Below are 19,208 nucleotides of genomic sequence, written 5' to 3' on the forward strand. Positions count from 1 at the left end.
TGATAAATGAACAGATGACTCAGTACATTTATTTCAGGATTCTGGAATAGAAGCAGATCCTTGATAGGTAATCTCTAGCCAGTTTGGGGTTACTCGTGTCCTTTGTGGTGGCCTCTCCCAGGAGAAGCCACCTATAGCCCATCGCCTCTCCGAAACACAAAGAGCACCCAGTTTCCCTCTCCTGCAAGACATCGGCATCGAACATACTGGTTATGAAAGAGGATCCTCCAATCGAATTTTCCTCCCTCAAAGATGGGCATCTGAGTTAACATCTCTGTGCCTGCTCCCTAATGTGTGAAATGGTGTGTAACAGTAAGGAATGTTTAGATCATGCCTGGAAGGAACCAGGGGCTTGCAAAATAGTTGTAGGGCATACAGGAGTGGCCCGTGGGCCTCCAGGCATGCTCCCCCCCAACGTGGGTTGGTGTCCGCCTCCTCTGAGCCACTTCATTTCCTCATTCATTCATTCTTTCCTTCATCATTTGTGATTTCTAGAATGGAGGCCATCCTAGCTGCTAGGGACCAGACACCAGGACAAATCAATAAAACATGGCCCTTGTCTTCAATGAACTCGTGGCTATCTACTCACGCTAGCTATTGAGGAGTCTTGGATAAAAGAGATGTGAACAGAGTGTTCTTAGGGCTTCAGGAGGGAGCAGCTAACGGGCTGGGAGATGCCAGGAAAGTCTTCAGAGTTCGGAGAAGGCAAGAGACAGACCTGAGCCCAATCACAGGCATGGGCAGAGGTGGTGAGCTGGAGAACGAGATGCCCTTCTTTGGTTGGTGTACAGGGTGGGAGAAGGGGTGGGCTGGGGCAGGAGGCCAGAGCGAGAAGCTGGTCAGGGCGAGGGGCTCGGGGATCATCTGACCACACACGGTGACATGATCACTTGGCCTCTCCCTCCTGCCGTGCCATCACGCCGTGGGCCAGAATGCACCCCTGAGAGCCAGCCTGGCTGCGTTCGGGTTCTACTGAGTTCTAAACCTCAGGCAAGCTGTGTAGCCTCTCTGGGCCTCACTCTTCTCCTTGGAAAAATGGGTCTGAAGAGCCGGAACCACCTCACGGGGGTTATCGTGAGGGTGAAACGAGTTAGCACATAACATGCTTAGACCAACATGGAGCCAAAGTAAGTCTCAGCTGTCAGCATTGGCTATTATGTAATGCCTGACTCGGCACCAACGTGCTGCAGGGTTATATTCCATAAATTCTCTCAATCAACCCTCACAAAGACCCCGGGAGATAAGCATTATTGATCTGTTTCACAAATGAGTCTATTTCTAGCTCCCCCTATGCAGTTGTATAACCCTCTGTGGGTTTTGCTCTATATCGGTCCCCGCCACACACTATTTGGCTGTGGGAGCCCTGCCAGAGACGGAGAGGAGCGAAGTCTGCCTGGCGCTCTGGAAGAGGAGGGGAAATGGTTAAATTTGGCTTCCAGCAGAGCCCATCATGCCTCTGCTTTAGTGATGGGAAACGGGTCCAGCGGAGCCTGGCAGTCCCACTCATGGGCCCCATGACAAAACGTGCCGGGCGGATTTTTTTTTAAAGTCATAAAATTTGGCAGGAAGGAGTTTGGTGGATGTGGATGATGGAGTGAGCCACCCAGCTGCCTGAGTGGGATGCCTCGGGGGTAAGTGAGAACTCCTAGCACATACTGCCCCCAGAACGGGCAGGCGGATGCCCTCCTGCCCCCTTCATTTGAGGACATTTTAAGGGCTCGTGGGGGCTAGTGTCCTTCCCCTCCCTGGGTCAGATGCCCCCACCTTGCCACCTGAGCTGCTGCCTGCTGGTAGGAACATCCACTGTGATCATCTGACATATGGGTTTCCTCCCACAAATCCTGGGTTTCCTGAATTTTTCCTAATAAAATGAGCAGAGCATTGCTTCAGTTGGGCATCCAGCAACTCCTTTGATGAAGCTTTCTGTGGCTTTGGAAAGGGCAGGGCAAGCACAAGGCTAATGTTTTCTACTCGGTGCCAGACCATGCTAAGTCCTTGAGGTAGGTTCATCTAAACCTTCCAACAGCATCTCGGGGGAGGTGTTGTGATACCTGCCACATGTGTGCACATGGAGAGGTCCCAGCCAAGTCCACAGTCCTGTACGTGACAGACGGGGTCATCCTTGATAGAGGGGAGTGCTTTTCATTCTAGCACCCGTCCCTGCCTTTCAAGGTGTTGGTGGCTGCAGGCTTGTTTTCCGCCCAGCCTTCCTGGGTCCCTGCCTGGTGTGGGTCCATGATCGGGCCTCACCTTCTGGGCACAGGCAGGCAGAGTGTGTGGCAGCAGAGTCAGAGCTTTCAGCCTTGGGCTGCATGCCTTCACATACATCCTCTCATTTCATCTCAAAACCCCAGTGAGGAGGTACCATGACCCCATTTCACAGGTGGAGAAACTGAGGCCCACAGAGATCTGGAAGCCAGTTTATGGGAGGGCTGGAGTGTAAAGCCAGGGCTCTAGACCACAGGCAGACTGTCTGTGCCATCAGAGGAAACATCTTCAAGGCAGGCAGTTACAGAGAGCTGTCTATATGCTAGGAAGGCCCAGAGCATCCCATATACCTTTGGTCGTTTATGTCACAATGCCCTCTGAGGTTGGCGGTGGTAGGATTATCCCCATTTTACAGATGAGCAAACTAAGACCTAGAAAGTTTGATCACTGAAATAATGACTAAGCAAAGGATTAAAGGGAGAAATCGTTTTTCAATGTGGGGGGAAACTCCACTTTGTCAAACCTGGGGCATGGCCACACCAGCCCGAGTTTATAAATTCTGAGAAGTTCTGCAGCATATTCATGTCAAGGGCTGCATATGCTATGCTGGGAGCTGCCTCGCCTCCCAGGGCCGGATGCCAGGCAGGCCATCTGCTCCTGGGGCTGGGCCTCCCCCTCTGACAGTCATTGCCTCCTCCCAGAATGACTGTCTCCCAACTGGCTGCAGCCATTAAAGAAGTTCCAGGAAAAAGATCTTCGCCAGCCTCTTCTGCAACCTGATTTCTGCTGCTGTGGATATTGCCTTGTCTGTGTAAATGTCCCTGCTAATTTTCTGCCGCTGTTCTCTGCGGAGACTGCGGGATGCCAGGGCAGGAGGGGAGGGAGAGAACCTCTGTGCCTGGCACCCGCTGAGAGCCCAGCCTGCAGGTGCCCTGACAAACAGCATCCTCTGTCTCTCCTTCCATTCTCCATGGCAGCCCTGGAAGCTTCCGAAGGTCAGATCCAATCACTGTCCAATGCAGAGCCATCCTCTGTAAGGAGAAACCCCTTAGTTCCTTGCCCCCCAGGGCCCTACAGGCTCTGGCTGCCTCACTTCTTAGAACTCTTACTAGCCACTCCCTCCTGTCCAAAGAAGGCTCCCTGTGCTGCCTTCTCTTTGTGTCCCCGGGGCCTCTCACAATACATGCCCACAGGTGTATTCTCTGTGTCTGTCCGTCCTGCTGGAATGTGACCTGTGCGAGGGCAGGGACCATGCTGTTTGTCCCTGTCTGGGGCCCTGGCGCCTAGCACGTGATAAACCTGGCGTCAGTATTTCTGGACGACCTCAGTCAAGGTCGCTGGTTGCTGCCGTCCTGTAAGTGCAGGCTCAGAGCTACCAACCAGGTGACTTGCCCAGGGCCCCACGTGGTGATGTCAGGAACCAAACCCAGTCGTCCTGACTTCAGTTTGCTCTAGTCTCAGCCACCCAGCAACTGTGGTGTTTATTTAACCACCTCTCGATTCCTTGGTGCCGAATGTTTTCAGAGCAGAAACAGCAAGAATCACAACATCTTGTGCAACCGCAAAGGGGAAGTTCCAAGTGGAGGTCAGCCTCCAGCGGTGGAGGAGGGAGCTCAGACAGCCTCAGGCTGGGGGTTCCCCTTCTCCTAGGGAGATGGAGCCTAAATACACACAGCTGGCATGCCCCTGACACCAGAAGGGGTAGGACACGGGGGTGACAGGGGAGCAGATCAACAGATGGTGCCACACCTACAGCAGGTGTGCGGGGGCAGGGCAGGCGGGTCCTGGCAGGTGAGCGGAGTGAAGCGATGGAAAACCCCATGGCAGCCTGACTTCCTGACGTGCCTGCCCCTGGCTGTGAACTCCAAACCTGGGGGCTGTGAGGTGGGGGGCAGAGGGATCCAGGCCCTGGGGATCCTCCAGTCAGCCAACTAGTCCTTCCTAAGCTCCTGCGAAGCGCCAACATTTTCACCCGCTGAGGATATAGTAGGGAGCACCATAGATGACACCTTTGTTGCCTTCGTATAACGCAGCCTAGTTAGAGGCAGAAAGAGGTGTGGTAGTGGACAAGTGGTTTTGGATGGTGACCCGGGCCTCTTTGTACTGCAGTGGTCGCAGAAGGCCTGAGATCGATGACATTAAGCCAAAGTCACTGTGTGCAGACTGAGGGGGCATCCCCATTGGATGCCTTGGCAGGGGCAGAGGCTCCCAGGTGGGAATCGGCTTGCTGGGCATCCGCACCCTCCCACCCCATGCCCAGTGACAGCACACTAACCTGCCGTCAGCTGGGAGAGAGCACGTACACTGTGGAAACAGCCAACACTGCATATCAGGACTCCCTTCTCCCTCGCCCCAGTTGTGCAACATGTCGGAAAGGAGGCCACAGGCAGAGGAGAGGAGGGAGGTGAGGATGTCATCACAGAGGCAATAGCTTTGTTCTCTTGCGGTGAGAAGTCTCTGAAGGGATTAAGGCGGAGGAGTAATGTGATTTGATGCTCACTTTGCCAGACAGATTCTACAAAACAAAGACTCGAGTCCAGGGAACAGATACATGTGGGGAGGGGGAGGCACTGATGTATCAGAACCGGGGCCCAGGCCAGGGCTGAATGCACAGACTAAGAGAACCCCACTTACCACAGGGGCAGCTTCAGGGCATGCATCTGTTGGTTAGGGGGAGGCCCGGGTTGGGAAGGGGACTGAGCCCATACAGAGAAGGGCCCAGAAGCTTCTGCAACCTGCCAGGGGACGGGGAAGTGGGTCCCTGCCAGCCTGCTTCATTTCTGGAAGTGTCTGCATCTCTACAGATAGAAACTGTGGTTTACCCAGCATGTTCCCTGGGGAGATAAGTGGCTGTAGGTCTCCAGGCCTAAATGGTGGCATTCTTGCCACTGGCGAGTTCCACGCGACCTCTGAGCAGGCACGCTGCTCAGCACCGAGCTGCACGCTGTGATGGGAGCAGGTGCTTCTCCACTTCAGCTGCACACCAGAACCCTGGAGAGCTTTCCCCACCCTGCACCAATTAAACCCAGGGGTTCTTCTGGGGGTGGGACCCAGCCTCAGCATCTGTGAAAGCTCTCCAGGCGATTTCAAGTTGCAGACAAAGTTGAGAACCACTGGATTGGAAGAAATTTCTATGGAGTCAGAGGCCAAGTATTTTTCCACATGATCTCTCAGGGGTAGATTCTATTAACAAGCAATTTCAGGCATAATGGCAGTGCCTTGCATCACTCCTCCAGGTGCTAAGTGAAACCCTGAAGGGCTCCTCTGCCGAGCAGGAGCCCGACGGCAGCAAGAGGCTGCCTGTAGTGTGACCGGCTCGAGCACTTGTTCACCTGCATTAACTGTGGGCTGAATTAATACAGCAGCTGCCGCATCCCCAGAGGATGCTAAAGTGCTTGTGCCATCCGTTCTGGAAGCCCTGCCCCTTTTGCAGATGGGAGCTGACTATTTAGAGGTTCCGGCATCATCCTCAGCCGACCCCAGAAGTGGCAGGTGGGCAGGTGGGGTCTGCCGGGATGAGCGTTGGTCACGAGCAGGTGGCTGGGCGTTCCATGGAGCAGCGGAGAGGGTGCGCAACGTTTGTCCTACGTTTCTAGGAAGAGGGTAGGGAGGACAGATACCAAAGGCCAGCGAAGTTCATGCAGATTTTTTGTGCACCGCTCAGAGAAGAAATGAGTAGCGTGGCGAGACGAACCTGTACGGTCCTGTCCCGACACACCCTGGCAGAGAGGAGTTGTTGCAGGCTTTGGGATGAGGCGTTTGTTCCCTTCACATGCATCTGCTTGTCCCTGTTGAGTGCCACAGGCTGGGATACAGCACTGGGCCTCTGCCGGCAGCAAGCGGACAAGGCTGCTGGCCTCCTGAGCTGAACCTGGAAGTGAGGGTAGAGAGCCAGGGCCTGAGCAGGCAAGTGAATGGCAAAGCAACGGCATCCGGTGATGAGCAGTTACAGACCTGTCTGTGTAAGTGACGGGGCCAGTGTGGCTCAAAAAGGCCCAAGTAGGGGGGCCACCCCAGGTGATGGGCGGAGAGGCTTCTTTGTGGTGATGTGGGTCCCAAGACAGGGGCATGAGGAGCAGCTATAGCAGAGCATTCAGAGAGAGGGGGTTGGCTGGGTCAAAGGCCCTGGGGCAGGAAGAAGCAGGTGCTGCTGGAGTGACGCTGGAAGGCCCTGGTGAGGACAGGGAGGTAAACTGGCCAGAGGGAGTGTCCAGGCAGGCAAGGGACAGGGTGACTTGTATTCTGGCCCCACTGGTGACCCATGGGTGACCCGAGAGCCACCAGCAGCACACTCAGATCTACATTTTACCACCTTGCTGGATGACTTGGGCCGTAACCTAACTTCTCTGATTTTCATTTTCAGCTGTAAAGAAAACAAAGTGTAAGATGACGATAAAGGTTAGAAATCTTATATGTGGATTAACAGAGGAACTGAGGCGTAGTAAATGCTCAGGAACTGGCAGTGGTGGCTCTCCCTTTCCTCCTTCTCCTCCTCCCCCCTCACTCCCCCCATCCTCTCATTATTGGCAGAAATTGGATGGGTGTTGCTTGCAGCATTCACTCTGCCCGAAGGGGAATCAGACACTCCCATGGGTCTTATGCCAAGAAGATGAGTCTTGAAAACTATCTGTTTGAGAATCTAAATGCCCTTTCACTAGCCCCCACTGTGGGCAGGCTGGCTCTGGCTGGTGCAGGTGGGCCGAGCCATAGCACGGTGGCACTAGTGTTCAGGCCACAGAGTAGCCCTGCCACATTGGAGGTCTTCCGGGGTGACTGAGTGCCCAGCAGAGCTCTGCTTCTGGACACTGGGGCTTCTCCTACACAGACTTAAGGTGCAAAATATAGCTGTTTCTTGTAAAACCTACAACCCTCCTTCCTTCAGAATCTCCACTGTGAGCTCATAACCGTGCTAGCTACTAAAGAAAAAGCAGTGTTTGCATGTCCTGGAGAAGGTTGTAAGTGGTGGTGGAGGTAAGCAGAAGGCAGCTGTTGCCCCTGCATCAACAGAGGGATTACAGAAGCCCCGAGGAGAGAGGAGGCTTAGAAGAGCCTGCTAGAGGCTGTGAAATCTTCCTCAGAGGAGGGAACCTTCAGGGAGGGGAGGGGTTTGCCAGCTGGAGAAAGGGGGAAGAGAATACAAGGCGCCCTCATGATGGGCATTCCAGCAGCCCATAGAAGGATGGGAATAGAGGTAAAACCATCCCACACACAAATGGGAAGAGCTGGATGTCACTTAGGATTCTTCTGATCACAAGTGACAGACACCAGCACAGCAGAAGGCAGGTTGGGGAGACAGTTCTGGCTTCAGGTCGGGCTGGCTCCAGGGCCCCCACACCACCTTTAGGGCTTGCCATCCCTTCCCAGAGCATTGGCCCAGGTAGCCAGGAGAAGGCATCTTCAGCCTCCTGCCAGGTGTGAGCCACATAGGCTGTGGGCCTCAAGGATGAGTCAGCCCGACAGAGCCCTGGGGTCTCCTCAGATCGACTTGAGGCCCCTGCCTGTCCCTGGAGCAATCACTGTGGCCATGGCCAAGGTGTGTCCTGGGTGGCTGAGGGCTGGCTCACCTGGGCGGCTGGCTAGGGAGGACCTGGCACATGCACTGGGCCTGGCAGAAAGTAGCTCCTGGACCCTCACGAGCCCCCTTATCTCCCCGGAGGGAGGTACTATTCTCGTTAGTATCCTACAGGGGAAGGAGTGAAGCTTTGTGGGATGGGGAGTTCCCAGGGGAGTTCCTAGGACAGCCTGGATTTGGGCTCTGTTCTTTGTGGCCTGGAGCTAGCATTTTAACAGCAGTGCCTCTCACTAATGCATCTAGCCCGTAAATCTGTCTTCCACTTGATGCTGGTGTCTTGAAAGTTCTGTATTGCTCAAGCCATGCTCAGTGGTCTGTCGCCTTCCTAACCTGGCTCCCTCTCACCCCTGCAGGGCCCTCATCTTTGTGTCCCATGGAGCTGGGGAGCACTGCGGCCGCTATGATGAGCTGGCTCAGATGCTGGTGGGGCTGGAGCTGCTGGTGTTTGCCCACGACCATGGTGAGTACCCCCCAGGGGACAGGGCCCAGGCTGCTGGCCGGGCCCTGAAAGTTTGGGGACCCCACCCCCCCATCACCTCACCTCCCTCATCCCTCTGCCTCTGTTATTCTCCTGTGATTCCTGCGGTGACACTGAGAAAAGACATTCTCCATGGAATGTTTCTGAGTTTTAAAAAAAAAAAAAAAACTGTAGTCATGTAAACAAAAAAATGTGTCTGACCAGCAGTTTCTGTTGAGTCTGGGATTGAAAGAAGACTGATTAGAAATCTCAACTGAAAAAAAAAACCAAAGCCAGAATCTGTTTATGTAAGAACTTGCCCCAGGCCAAGGAATCCTCTCTTGCATTTATAAAGTGCTTTCTGTACAAAACAGGCCCTGGTTTTCTCCCAAGGGACTTCAGATAGATGTGGTATAGGCAGTGCAAATACAATTCAACCCCACTTTCACTGCAAGACATTTACAAAGCATTTCAAACCAGGAGAATAGTAAAAATCTCAAAGGCCGTGTTGGTCACAAGAAAGCCCCAAACACACACGTGCATGTGCACGCACACACACACTTATGCATGCATACACATTCTTGCACACACACACACACACACATCCCCAGGCCAATGCTTTGATTCTTTGTCCTGTAACAAAATCCACAATCACCGTCAAAATGCAGCGTTTATTGCCTAAGTCAGTATGTCATCCCTTCATTTTTGTGACATTCTTCATGGTTTGGAAAGCTCCCAATTTAGATCCTTCCTTGCCTAACAGTCTTTAAAAACAAGGTGTTCCCCCATGACTGAACATGGTGATTTCTCCACCGCTTCAATGTAGAAATCTATCGTCCCGGCTCAGATCCAGCAAGGTGGTTTCTATTATATGGGATTTGAAAAACAGATAATTAAGTGGCATTGCTGAAAAGAGGGAGGTGGGGAGCAGAGATGGGGCCAAGGAGTCCTTGAGAGAGGGAAAGCATATCTGTGCAGAGAGACGATGAGCAGGGGATGAGAAGCTTGCTGGGGCATTTTGTATAAAAATAAGTGTAAATGTGGATTACCAAGAGCCCCTTTTAAGCCAGATATGTGCAAACGTCTTTGTAACTGGGAATATTGATTAAATCCTTTCTTGTTATGGTTGTAATGTTCTTTAGTGCTTTGCAAATGGTCCCAGTAATATTTGTGAGGCTGTTTGAGACATAATATTTGAGGACTATCCTGATTTTCACTATGGGGGCTGTGTCATTATGAACCTTGGCAATGTGTGCTGCGCGTAAAGGCCGAGGATGGGAATGCCTGTCTTCCTGTTGTCTTTGTTTCCATTAACATTTGTTGCAGTCATCCCCTCCATCTTCAAACTGAACAACATAGGGACATTCTGGAGGAAAAAAATTATCATACTTTGCAAACACTAAACACTTTTATCCAGAAACTCAAGTGTGTGTTGTGAATCTTGGCGTCAGTTACTTTCCTACCAGCCCCTCTTGGCCACACCTGTGGGGGTGAGTACCTATTGTGCACTATTTATTTTGTCTGACTGTGGAACTTCGAAAAACAATTTTTAAAGGCTTCCTTTTTTTGAGTAAAAGGAGAAAAGAAACAGCCCACCTTTTGATGTTTCCAAAATAACATGCAGGATTGAGGCATAGCTTTCTGTGATGTTCTAAAGATCATTCAAAACCAGTTGTTTATGTTCACCTGTTCCAAGTATCTTGATTTATTGGTTTTTTCCTGTGACTCATTGGAAATCTCTCTGGCAAGTGCTAGAGGGAGGCGTTATTCAAGAAATGAATCCAGTTGAATGTGTGTGTGACTTTGTTGGTCATGTATAGATGAAAGCGACTGTGGCTTACTTAGTGGGAGAAAGCCCCATGAGTGGGCCGTCATAGTGGGGTCTCGTGCAGGCTGGAGAGGTGGATCCTGGTGGTCAGTGATCTATTCTTGCTGAGACTTCTTGCTGAGACAGTGGAAAAGGAGGGATTCGAACCCAGAACTGAAGATTCTGAAACCTGGCCTCCCTGATGACAAGATATGGATGATTCATACCAGGCACAAATACATGAAGAGACAGGCAGACTTTATTCTTTCCTACATAGATTTTCAATTTAAATAGAGCAGAAATGGGGAGAATGTCGGGCATTTACTGGGCCAGTTGGAGGTACACAAAGGATTAAAAATGCAGAGCTGAGGAAGACTATTCTAGGGCCTGTGGCCGCTCCAGGGCCAGTGGGGCCCCAACCCCCTGTGTATTCAGGCACATTGTCATCCTGCGCTCCCATGCATCAGCAGAGGTGTGCTGCTAGAACCTTCACCCCAGACAGCAAGAGCGCGCAGGTGCAAACATACCTGGTCCAAGTGCCCACAAGGCTGCAACTCAAGCCTAAGATCTCAGAGACCATATTGAACCATTCCCAGCCTCTGTTTTCTCATCTGCCAGATGGGGAGGACAGCCAGGATTGTGATGGCATAATGCAAGGAGAGGGCCCAGCAGAGTATGATAACGTCTCCCTCTGCCATCTCCCAGACCACCCCTCAGCCACCGTGCAGACTGCCTCGTGGGCCGCGCACCCACACAGCAGACTCCAAGGCTCTGAGCTGAACCAGCGAAGCCAAGGCCAGGGGCTGGGGGTGCTGGGTTCTGAGGCCACTGTTGCTGCCCCGAGCCTGGTCCTCTGTGTGGCCCAGAGAGGCTGGCGTGAGGATAGAATGAAGCAGTAGATGTGCAAATGCTTTACAAAGTAAACAGAACTGCTGCTGCTGGGTTTCACAACACAATTTATAGAAATAAAGGTTTCTATAAATCTGCTGCTAACTTGACTTCAGGTTAAATCTCGTTGCCCAACTACATTGTAACATCTCATCGTTTAGGCAGAAATCTTGACACACAGTGCTTGCAGCAGTCTGGCTGTGTTTCCCAGCATGCCCGGTGGACTGGCAAGCACAGAGCCGTGCTCAATTAGGATCTCGTTTAACTTTCCTTCTTTTAGGGTTTTACGAGATGACCACACGGGCATTAACAGCTCGCCAGAAATGAGAATTATGATTCCTGCCATTGGTTGAGTGCCAGCTGCACACCAAGCTCTGCTCTAGGCACTTTTTGTACATTCTATATGATTAATATTATTACCCCGATTTAGGGGCGAGGATTCTGAGGCTCTGTAGCCAAGGGAGCCCATTCTCATCGCACCAAAGCCCTCATATGAGTCAGACACAGTTTGCAGGCAACAGAGGCCTGACCACAGTAACTTCACACACACACAAAAGGTTTCTTTTTCTCCCATACCATACAAAGTCTGAGGCAGGTATGAGAACACCACAGTGCTGCCGCCACCGCCAGAGCCCCAAGCTCCATGTGCACTTTAGCTCAGCTGTTCTTAGTCTGTGGCTTTCCTGCCCATGGGTGCCAGCTCCAGCCTCCTGTTCTCAGCAGGAAGGAGATGAGAGACACCACATGGAGGAGGGGGCTGGGCTTATACCAGGGAAGCTCACCGGCATATTCCAGCTACATCTCATTGGCCGGCACAGCGTCACATGGTTACACCTAGCTGCAAGGGAGGCAGGGAAATCACATTTGTTCCATGTGCATTCGCTGCTACAAACGAAACATGGTTCTGTTAGTAAGAAGGAAGTGGAGAAAGGATGCTGCCGGTAGCCACCTATCCCCTGCTATGCCACGCTCCCAGGTTTGTCACTGCAAGGAACATTTCCCAACCATTTCTACTTCATGTGTTTTCTGGATATAACAGCATCTCCTGTCTGTCTTATCCATCCTTCTATTCTTTCATAAGGTTTTGATGCAAAGGTCATTATTAGCATCATCAATAAGTAGTGGTTAACATTCCTAATTGTGGGTTAGCCCTGCATTAAGTGCCATTTAAGGACAGATTCCCGGACATGAGAACTGACGTGCTAATGGTGCAATGACCTGTCTGCCCCAGAAAAATTAAAGGACCCTTATTTATTTTTTTTTTAAATTTTTATTTATTTATGATAGTCACAGAGAGAGAGAGAGAGAGGCAGAGACACAGGCAGAGGGAGAAGCAGGCTCCATGCACCGGGAGCCCGATGTGGGATTCGATCCCGGGTCTCCAGGATCGCGCCCTGGGCCAAAGGCAGGCGCCAAACCGCTGCGCCACCCAGGGATCCCTTAAAGGACCCTTATTAAGTGCTGAACGTCATTATAGTAGTTAGTATCCTAAGCAGTAACTCCTTCCTTTGGAGGAGACTGTCTTACCCGTCATCCTGTGTCAGCCCTCCTGTCCTCCACAACCTTCTCATCTGCTGTGTGGAGCCCAGCACCAAGCAGAGGGGAGGTATCACCAGTGTTGGCCGAATGGAGGAAGGAATTTATTTATTTATTTTAAAGATTTTTATTTATTTGTTCATGAGAGCCCCAGAGAGAGAGTTAGAGACCCAGGCAGAGGGAGAAGCAGGCTCCCTGCAGGGGGCCTGATGTGAGACTTGATCCCAGGACCCCGGGATCACGCTCTGAGCTGAAGGGCGAATGCTCAACCACTGAGCCACCCAGGCATCCCAAGGAGGAAGGAGTATATGATTCAAAATGCACAAGACCTGGGATCCCTGGGTGGCGCAGCGGTTTGGCGCCTGCCTTTGGCCCAGGGCGTGATCCTGGAGACCTGGGATCGAATCCCACGTCGGGCTCCCGGTGCATGGAGCCTGCTTCTCCCTCTGCCTATGTCTCTGCCTCTCTCTCTCTCTCTGTGTGACTACCATAAATAAATAAAAATTAAAAAAAAAAATCCACAAGACCAGAAATGTCTTAAACATCTGCAATAGAACATACACATAGAAGTATCTATAGCATCAGGGCACTGTTGGGTCTCATCCTCATGGAGGGTGCCCAACAGAGTGGCCACAAGAACTCTGAGTCTGGTGGCCAAGATTGGGGCAACTTGTCCAGTGAAGCCTGAAACATGGTTGGAGGCTGGAACAGAGGTGGCCTGTAACTCGGGTGTGCGAGGAGAGCATGGTGCCTCAGAGGTACACAGGCATCCCCATGCCTGGAGCACTGGCAGGGTGGCTGGATCTTGCTGGATGAGTCAGAGCATCCCAGGAGAAGAAAGGGTGTGGAGAGAGGCACCCATCATTGAGAGCAGTGGCTCTGACCTCTGCTGCCCATTGAAATCACTGGAGAGGGGCGGCCCGGGTGGCTCAGCAGTTTAGCGCCGCCTTTGGTCCAGGGCGTGATCCTGGAGTACCAGGATCGAGTCCCACATTGGGCTCCCTGCATGGAGTCTGCTTCTCCCTCTGCCTGTGTCTCTGCCTCCTGCCTCTTTCTCTCTCTCTCTCTCTCTCTCTCTCTGTGTGTGTGTGTCTCTCATAAATAAATAAATAAATAAATAAATAAATAAATAAATAAATAAATAAATAAATAAAACCTTAAAAAAAAAAAAAGAAATCCCTGGAGAATCCTGAAAAATACTGATACCTGGGCCCCCTCTCCAGAGGGACTTGGATTTCTTAGGTCTTCGGTATAGCTGGGGCATCGAGACTTTTGAAAATCACCCCAGGTGTTAGAACCACAGTTCCGGGCAAGGAGACCATAGGGACAAAAAGTGGATGCGCGATATGGTGTGCTTGTGTCGTGTGCAGGTGGACATCCAGGCCCAAGGATTCACGGACTCTGAAGCGTAGCGGCAGCTACCAGGGGGCGGGAGAGCTCGGGGTTCTGTTGTGAGTCCCTTTGGGTACTTGGAGCTCATGAGGGAATGGAAGCAGGGAAGGCCACCAGGGGACTTCAGGAGCTGTCAGGAGATGGGACCCACGGCAGGGCCCAGCGAGGGAGAGGCAGGAGCAGAGGAGCTTCCGGGATGTCTGAACAGGTGGAAACACCAGAGGATGGAATTTTCTGTGCCATTCTAAATATAGTGCAGAGAAAACCAGGGCTGATGCTTACGTTGTCCCTCGGTCACCAGCTGCTCACGGTGACTCACTGGAAACCCCTCAGCCTTCCACGCAAGCTGAGCGGCTGGTGTGACCAGAAGAGAGGGTCAAGGCCCTGGGGTGGGAAGCACCCTGCAGGTGGAAGGACTCAGAGATGGACACGGGATCCTACCTGGCATGTGGGTATCTTGGTGGGCTCCAGGTGACAGGGCTGCTACTAGGGGACCCTCCCCAGGGAGCAGCCTCCTGACTCTGGACCTGGCACACCGAGAAATACATTTGCTGAGGCCAGAGCTGCTCTCTTTCTATTTACAAAGTATAAAAGAACCATTCTCAACTGATTAACAGTGAATTAATTATCTGCAAATATTTAAGGGAAAGTGTTAAAAGGAGTTTGTTTGTTTTATTTTTTCTAACTCAGCTGGGGCGTGAGAGAAGAGGAAGTTCTGAGGGAATGTTTGTGGGTGGCAGTTGTGCTCTGTTCTGCTTGTGAGGGGGTTCCATCCAGGCCCATGAAGGGTATTTAGGAAATTCAGGGGTGGGGGGAAGATGATATGCGTGTTTTACATACAAGGAGATAGTTTTGACTCAAGTCCCTTGCTGGACCTATCGAAAAGATTGGTCACCATCCGTTACAGTAATGTATTTTTGTCTGAAATGTTTGAAAAATGTGTCAGCTTTTCTTGCCTTTAGTAAATGTGAAAGTGAGAATAATGGAGTGAGCTGCCCTTTGATGCTTCAAGAGTTTGGGGAGCCAGCTCCAGGGACAGGGGTAGCAGGTATAGAAAGGTGGGCTATGCACCTGCTGTGTCCCGAGAGCTTTTTGAGTCCCTTCCTCTTTAGTTCACCGGTAAGAACACCCAAACCTTCCATCTCGGATAGAAATATCTGAGTTTATTTGGTCACTTGCCTCTTTCTTGAACAGAACAAACTTCCATGGCCTCTGTTTGGTCATCTATAAAATGATGTAATAGTACTAATATAGTTATATTGTGGTTGTGGGATAGAGCGAGAGGGTTCTCAACTCCAGTGGACAGCAGGGTCCCCAGAAGGCTTGTGGAAATCCAGATGGCTGAACCCCACCCCCAGATCTTGATTCAAGGGAGCAGATTGCAAGGAGAAAGGAGCTAGGTTCACCACAGGTATTTCTTATGTAGAATCTCCTTTAAGCTACAGTGTAGATGTAGTTAAAATTGGAAATGGAATATTTTCTTTTTTTAAAAAAAGATTTTATTTATTTATATGAGAGAGAGAGCGCGCACACAAGCAAGGTGAGGGGCAGAGGGAGAGAGAGAGAAGCAGACTCCCCACTGAGCAAGGGAGCCCAATGTGGGACTTATTTGCGTCTGAATCAGGCATGTTGTTTACTCCACTTTGTGAAAGCAGCAAAAGGAGTTGCCCTTTAGAGGCCTACAAGCCAGTTGGTAGTCTGAAATCCTGAATCAGGAGTTTGTGTTAGGGCCTTGGAAAGCCAAGTAGATGCATCCAGAAAGTCGGTGCCACCTTTCTCCTTTCGGTGCTGGAGTTTGCCTGATAATTTGCCACCTGATTATCTTTCAAAAGGAATTTACCCAAGGGCGTATTCATTCATTCAAAATTATTCACATGCCCACAAAGATGGAAATATTTAAGGTTTTCTGGTAAGGAGAAAACAGACATCATTCTGTGTCTTCTGGAAGACACAGTGTCTGAAGTGTTCAAATGAGTCACTTGGAGGAGGGAAAAAAAAGTCAAATTACTTATATGTGATGCTGGGTTTTAAGAAAAAAAAGACTGAATAATTCTAGGGAAGGAAATTCTTCTCAGCACCATCGACGCTCTTTGTTGTGGTTCAGGAACTGAAAAAGATGTACGTAATTAGGGTGTATACATAGGTTATATTTGGAAATAGAACAAAAATGTAGACCTCGGTGTCTGCAAGACCCTGGTTAGTTCAACCACTTGCTTGCTGTGTGACCCTGGGCAAGTTACTTAATCTCTCTGAATCTCCATTTTCTCATCTACAGCAGGAATGGATCAAAGTCTGCTTACCCCAGCATCGGGAGTGGGGGGATTGAGTGAGCTAGATGGTCCATGCAGAGTGGTGGGCTCACTTTCAGTACTCCGTAGACACTGGCTATGGGGGAGGGACTACTTATTAGTCATAGAAAAACCTGAGTTTGACACTGGTTGCAGTGTCACATGACTGAGTGTGGCTTCCAGATCTGAAAAGTGGATGTGACTTTACTTATCTCAGGGGGTATTTAGGAGAGTCATTCCAGGATGCGATGATATTTGCATTCAATTAATATCTATTAATAGTTACTGTACCCCTGACTGTCCACACAAAAGGCTTTTGAAACACTGCCTGTTGGACCCTCGTGACAGCCTGGAAGTAGGTGCCATTATCACAGGTGAGGACAGCGTGTGAGCACCCAAGCACCACCCCCTGCCCAACGCAGGACCAGGAGTTACCATTTGGACACTAACTGTGGGCAGAGACCGTCCTGGGCATTTCGTCTCACTTACTGTGCATGGCAGACTGATAGCATCCGGAGGCCCCTTCTCCAGCCCAGGAAGCAGAGGAAAGGTCCACAGGTAACAGAGGCCCACAGTCCCGGAGCCTCTCTCCCACAAATGTGCCAGACCTGCTCTTCATCCTCAGGCTTCACAGCGCCCAATTGTCTGCTGTGTGCACACGTTCCCCCCGAGTTCCTCCCTCATCAGGTCAGAGCGGGGTTCCCACATGAGGACAGGGAAGGGAGGACAGCTAGCCCAGGTACACCCAGGATGGATGGTGCTTGGTCACCTCAGCACACAGGCATGGGCACTACCCAGAAGGCCCTGGTGGGGGATGGGACACCCGATGCTCAGACCCTGCCCTTGCTGGGGCGCAGCTCATCAGGGTGGGGCCACGGACACTGCTGACTCCAAGAGAGGCAGATGGCATTCCAGATAGCCAGGAGGGAGGAAGACTGCAAGAGGGAGCACAGTCCTTGTGAAGGAGGCCCCATGAGGGCTGAGGCTTGCACTGCCTTGGGAGGCCCCTGGCAGGATGGGGGTGGGAGAACAGGCACCCCAGGGACAGAGGCAGGGGCAGGACCCCGGAGCAAGCCTCCCCATCATGGGCTGGCACCACGAGGCATGGCCCTGTTGTCCCTCCTTAAAGATGGTAATATTGAGCTTTGGGGAAGCAGAGCACCAGGCACGTGGTAGGAAGGGCACACTGGATTCCTTCCATTGTCCAGGGTGTTCATAGGTGAGAGAAGTCACGGTTGAGTCAGGTGGCCAAAGCCAGGGAGCCAGCTGACTGGGGGGATGACAGTCCAGCCACATAGGAGGAGGGGCAGTGGGCTGCCGCTGAGAGCCTCACTAACGGCCAGGACCTGGGCAGGGGTTAGCAGCTGTGCAGTAGATCAGCTCCTGGGCTTTTATCACCATCGTCAAGCAGCTCAGTGTTGCCCACAGTGGCCACGAGTATTTCAAGGGCCTGGAAGCATCAGCTGCCTCCTAACGTACAACTTTGTGCCCTGGTGGCGCAGCGGTTTAGCGCCGCCTGCAGCCCAGGGCGTGATCCTGGAGACCCGGGGATTGAGTCCCATGTCAGGCTCCCTGCATGGAACCTGCTTCTCCCTCTGCCTGTATCTCTGCCTCTCTCTCTCTCTCTGCATCTCTATGAATAAATAAATAAAATCTTTTAAAAAAAAAAAAAACCAACTTTATGCAGACACTGCCCAACGGCTGTGCTCCGCCGTGCTGCAGCCTCCCCAGGGACTTGGCCTCCCCAGGGACCTTCCATGGCCACCACCCACCTGCCCGTCCCCAGCCAGTCTGGCTTATGTCCCCAGCTCAGGTCTCCCTACAGCTTTCCTTCCCCTCTGTGCCCTCCATGCTCCTGTGCCATCTTTCACTTGCTTGAGGATAGCTCTTCTCCCACTGGGTATTTTTAGTGATTTGTTGATACATTTGCCTCCCCTGCTAGACTCCTAGTTCCTCCAGCAGTGGAACTTTGTCTTTGTTTTCTTCCTGTTTCCCTAGCACAGCTGAGATTCTGGCCACTTGCTGGGGGGAGGTGTAATGGTTTTGTGAAATAAAGGAGCTTTAGCAGTTCCCAGAAGACAGCGTTCTCCCCCGTTCTCCGCCGTCCAGGAGGGTTCCATCTCTGGGAGATTACTGGATGGGGGACAAGGGGATGGACATGGGTGTGGAAGGGGGGAAGGAATGAAATTCAAAGAGACTCCGTGGAAGGCAAGGTCATGCTGGCAGAGCTCAGAGCAGAGGAAGAGATGGACACTCCCCAGGGTCTGCACCTGGTCAGCAGCAGGACATGTCGAGGTGTGCCCCATGCTTGGACAGCAGGGGTCCCCACCTGGATCGAGGCAGGAGCCACACCCCAGGCAGTTTTGGCCACAGCAGAGGGCACACTCCTGAGTGTGCCTGGAGGCCTTGGGTGCATCCCAGAGGTTCCCGTTCCAGCTGAGTCAGAGCTGGCCTTGAGCTTGGAGAGCCCACGACAACGGGATGCTGGCCAGGCATTTCTAGTGTCCAGGGTAGCTCCACGCTGTCAGGAGGCCTGATGCCCTTAGTCAGGCCGGATGCCTCCACTGGTGCCTCAAAAGCCAGCTTTGGAGATGGCATGCCTTCTAGAGCCTATTCGTCCCTGGTGCACCTGTTCTCTGGCTGTATCCCCGCGCAGGCAGGCCCAGCAGAGCACCGAGGGTGCATTGCACGTGCCCTGCAGCACGCTCCGCGAGGCCAGCTCCCTTCTGCCAGGCGCCAGACACCTTCTAAATTTAAAGTCTGCCCCCGGACTCAAGTAACAATTACCTTAGATTATAAAAATAATCCCATCTGCAAATACTGAGGATTGGCCTAAAGATATTCAAGTCAGGTGAAACACACACAGGTCCCCAATCAGTAGCGGGGACGTGGAGTCCTTGAGGCACACATGGAGACCAAGGGCATGCCCAGGGGAGTGACCTAACGTGGCTGCCCAGGGTGAGAGGGACCCCAGAGTGACCGCCGGGGTGCACATCCCAGCTGCTCCGGCACTCACCAACTGCAGGGATGGCCGAGGACCTGACCCCCAGGGACCCCCAT

At 52.0% G+C, this 19,208-nt stretch overlaps 1 protein-coding gene across 2 annotated transcripts in view; it reads left to right on the plus strand.

Annotated features, from left to right (window-relative positions):
• The window catches only part of MGLL (monoglyceride lipase), a 113,980-nt gene that overhangs the window by 32,528 nt on the left and 62,244 nt on the right, over nt 1-19,208 (plus strand). For both annotated transcript variants that reach the window (XM_041761449.1, XM_041761448.1), the window contains exon 3: nt 8,134-8,240. In XM_041761449.1, coding sequence (XP_041617383.1) covers nt 8,134-8,240 — 107 coding nt within the window. The remainder of the gene's footprint in view (nt 1-8,133; nt 8,241-19,208) is intronic.

This window comes from Vulpes lagopus, chromosome 7 (genome assembly GCF_018345385.1).
Source record: "Vulpes lagopus strain Blue_001 chromosome 7, ASM1834538v1, whole genome shotgun sequence".
In the NCBI taxonomy this organism is placed as follows: Eukaryota; Metazoa; Chordata; class Mammalia; order Carnivora; family Canidae; genus Vulpes; species Vulpes lagopus.